The sequence below is a fragment of the Protomyctophum bolini genome, assembly GCF_963924005.1.
Source record: "Protomyctophum bolini genome assembly, chromosome: 23".
In the NCBI taxonomy this organism is placed as follows: Eukaryota; Metazoa; Chordata; class Actinopteri; order Myctophiformes; family Myctophidae; genus Protomyctophum; species Protomyctophum bolini.
The window spans coordinates 16,939,629-16,942,363 of NC_137884.1; the positions used below are offsets into that span (position 1 = coordinate 16,939,629).

General features: G+C 46.0%; 1 protein-coding gene across 1 annotated transcript; it reads right to left on the bottom strand.

Annotated features, from left to right (window-relative positions):
- LOC308310676 (CDGSH iron-sulfur domain-containing protein 1-like) lies at positions 1–327 on the bottom strand (the record flags this gene model as incomplete). Its single annotated transcript, XM_080757056.1, has 1 exon — positions 1–327. One exon carries the CDS (start codon positions 325–327, stop codon positions 1–3), a length of 327 nt encoding a protein of 108 aa, XP_080613182.1.
- Between the last annotated feature and the right edge of the window lie 2,408 nt (positions 328–2,735).

A 2,735-nucleotide genomic window follows, 5' to 3' on the forward strand; every position in this document is an offset into this window, starting at 1 on the left:
TTAGGCATTATTCTCCAATGACGGCGTACGTCTCTTAATGATGAGCGGTCCAACATTGTCGCCCGTCTCCTCGTTGTGCTTGTTATGGGAGCCGTCACAGTGCGGGAACGTCTTGGATTTCCAACAGCGGCAGAAGACAGCATTGGTGCCGATGTCCTCCATGTCAAAGGTGTGGACCACCTTGGGGCTGTCTTTGCTGATGCACTTGTTAACCCGCTGGGCCTTCTTGTGGCCGCTGTGTCTGCCCAGGTACCGACCCACCAGGAAACCCGCCGTGGCTGCCACCAGCGCCACCGGGACTGCAACAATTAGCTGATCTTTTGACATCAATTTAATTGACATCAATTAGATTTTGACCTGTTTCCATACTGTTTTTCTATTCTCTCCTGCTTCTGACCGTCAGCTCTAACCTCTCTCTTCCCACGAAAACGACCATATGACGGAGCATGCACAGGAAAGATATTTCACCTACTTCTTTACACCAGCTGTAAACCTGTGGTGTGAATTAAGTTTGATTCCAATTGTGATTGTAGCAAAGACATTCGCTTGTCATGTACTCATGTTGTTACCCCTGCAGGTATGACGGTTGCTGCTGTCTTGGTGAGGGAGATTACGGAAATGTGGCAGAGCAAGGTCAGCAGGCGGTCTACACGTTTACTTATATATCCCAAAGTGATGTGTCACAGATACACAGCACTGATTTGACGTCATGGTTGCTATGGAGATTAAAAAAGCATTTCTATGACGTGGCTTTAATGGTGCGTTCACACGAGCAGATGTAAAAGATGCAGTCTACCATATATTGTCAATGGAAGCCGTGGCAGCGACATGACGATGCAAAGACGCAATGATGCATGTAGCTGCTCCAAAATTGACAATGAATCGTAGACTGCATCTTTATACTAGCTATGTAAGCGAAGTGATGACCTCTTAAACCCCAGGGGGGTCCAGGGGGAAAATCTGCAACATCGGAGTTGGAACCGGAGACCAATTGGGTCTCCATTGATCCTCTGAGCGCTGTTCGGAGGTTCTGAGCCACTGCCCCTGCCGGCGGGGGCAATGGGGCTCAAGAGGTTTTAAGATCAATTTAGAAATTCAGTAGGGATTCAGGGATTTCTAGCCTCGGAAACCCAGACGTTTTATTTCCTGGAAGGGATTTCAGACCTTCTGGCAGAGCATTCAAACCCGGTGGAAATTGGGCCTGACTGGTGGCGTAGAGCAGGGGTTTTCAATTGATTGTGAACCAGGAACCACCACCCTAATCAACCTAGGGACCACTGTTGCATTGGGTGGAGAATCTGGTGATATGGGCTAAGATTGATGCTTTTGTAACACTTGCTATGCATCCCATGTGTATACATGTTGTTGTTTCTCAACCAATAGTCCATTGACTACTAATAATGACTCAACCAGACAATCTGCTGCACTTCTCCCTCTTGAGACTCCCCTTTTCTGTTGAATTTCTTGACCTCCAATTTGTGGGTAAATGACTACATGGACGGTCATCATAGGTCACCAGGTCATTCACTTCACGGTTTCTAAACTAGTGGAATGACATTTTTTTAAATCAACAAATCCTATACATTACTGTGAATGGTCAGGGACCACATGCAACACTTCCAGGGACCACCAGTGGTCCACAGACCAACTGTTGAAAACCCCTGGCGTAGAGCCAGTCTTTTGTTTCCCCCTCGTACCCGGCCTACACAGAACACATTATCACAGTAATTCTCAACCTTGGTTGTAGCTGCCCTGAGAGCAGTGTTCAAAGCTGCCCTCTGCAAATTAACATGGTTGTATGTAGGCCTATAGCATTTAGCTGCCATGAGAGCAGCATTCAAAAGCTGCCCTCAGACCAGCAAATTAACATGGTTGTACAGTAGGCCTATACATGTATAGCACTTAAGCTGCCCTGAGAGCAGCATTCAAAAGCTGACCTCAGAGCAGCAAATTAACATGGTTGTATGCATACTTGCATAGCATTTAAGCTGCCTTGAGAGCAGCATTAAAAAGCTGCCCTGCTACCCCCCTACTCCTTTTCCCCCATATTGTAGGGCCTACAGTGTAGGCTACATGTTTTTCCTTATGATTTCCTGTTTTTTATACAAGTCACAGTGTATATGTGTACGTCTCTAAATGTTCTGATGAATTGAAAATTGTGGACCCTGTGGTAAACACGTCTCAATGCTTTATCATAGTTAGTGTTTTTGTATTGACTTTGCTTTCGTTTTCAATCAATCAATCAATCAATCAATCAATCAATCAATCAATCAATCAATCAATCAATCATGTTTTACCTAGCCTGACCAGCCTGACACTCGGGCGATTCAGGGCTGGAGCCAGGCAATGTTTTACCTTCAACGTGTCTGTTATTCCACCTCTGGCCAGTTGGTGGCGGTAACACACCATTAGCTAACGGCGACGCACAGTAGTAGTATCCCATATCCTGGAGTGCCGGTGTTGTCAGGCAACTGCGGACGCGTGGAGACAACAGAGATTTATTTGGGCTGTTTTACTGAAAGATCAATAGACTTATAAAACTATAGCATTAACCCGAGTTAACCGCTATGGCTATATCGCGAGTGACCCCACTTGGAAAGACGATTTGACTAACAGACAATACATTTATGTAGTCTCCATTGGTAGTGCAAACCAGCCAATCACAAGCACGCTTGTCCCTCCAGGCTATGGGATGCAGAGCCTTCCTATCAGCATCCTGCTGTTGCAACAGTAAA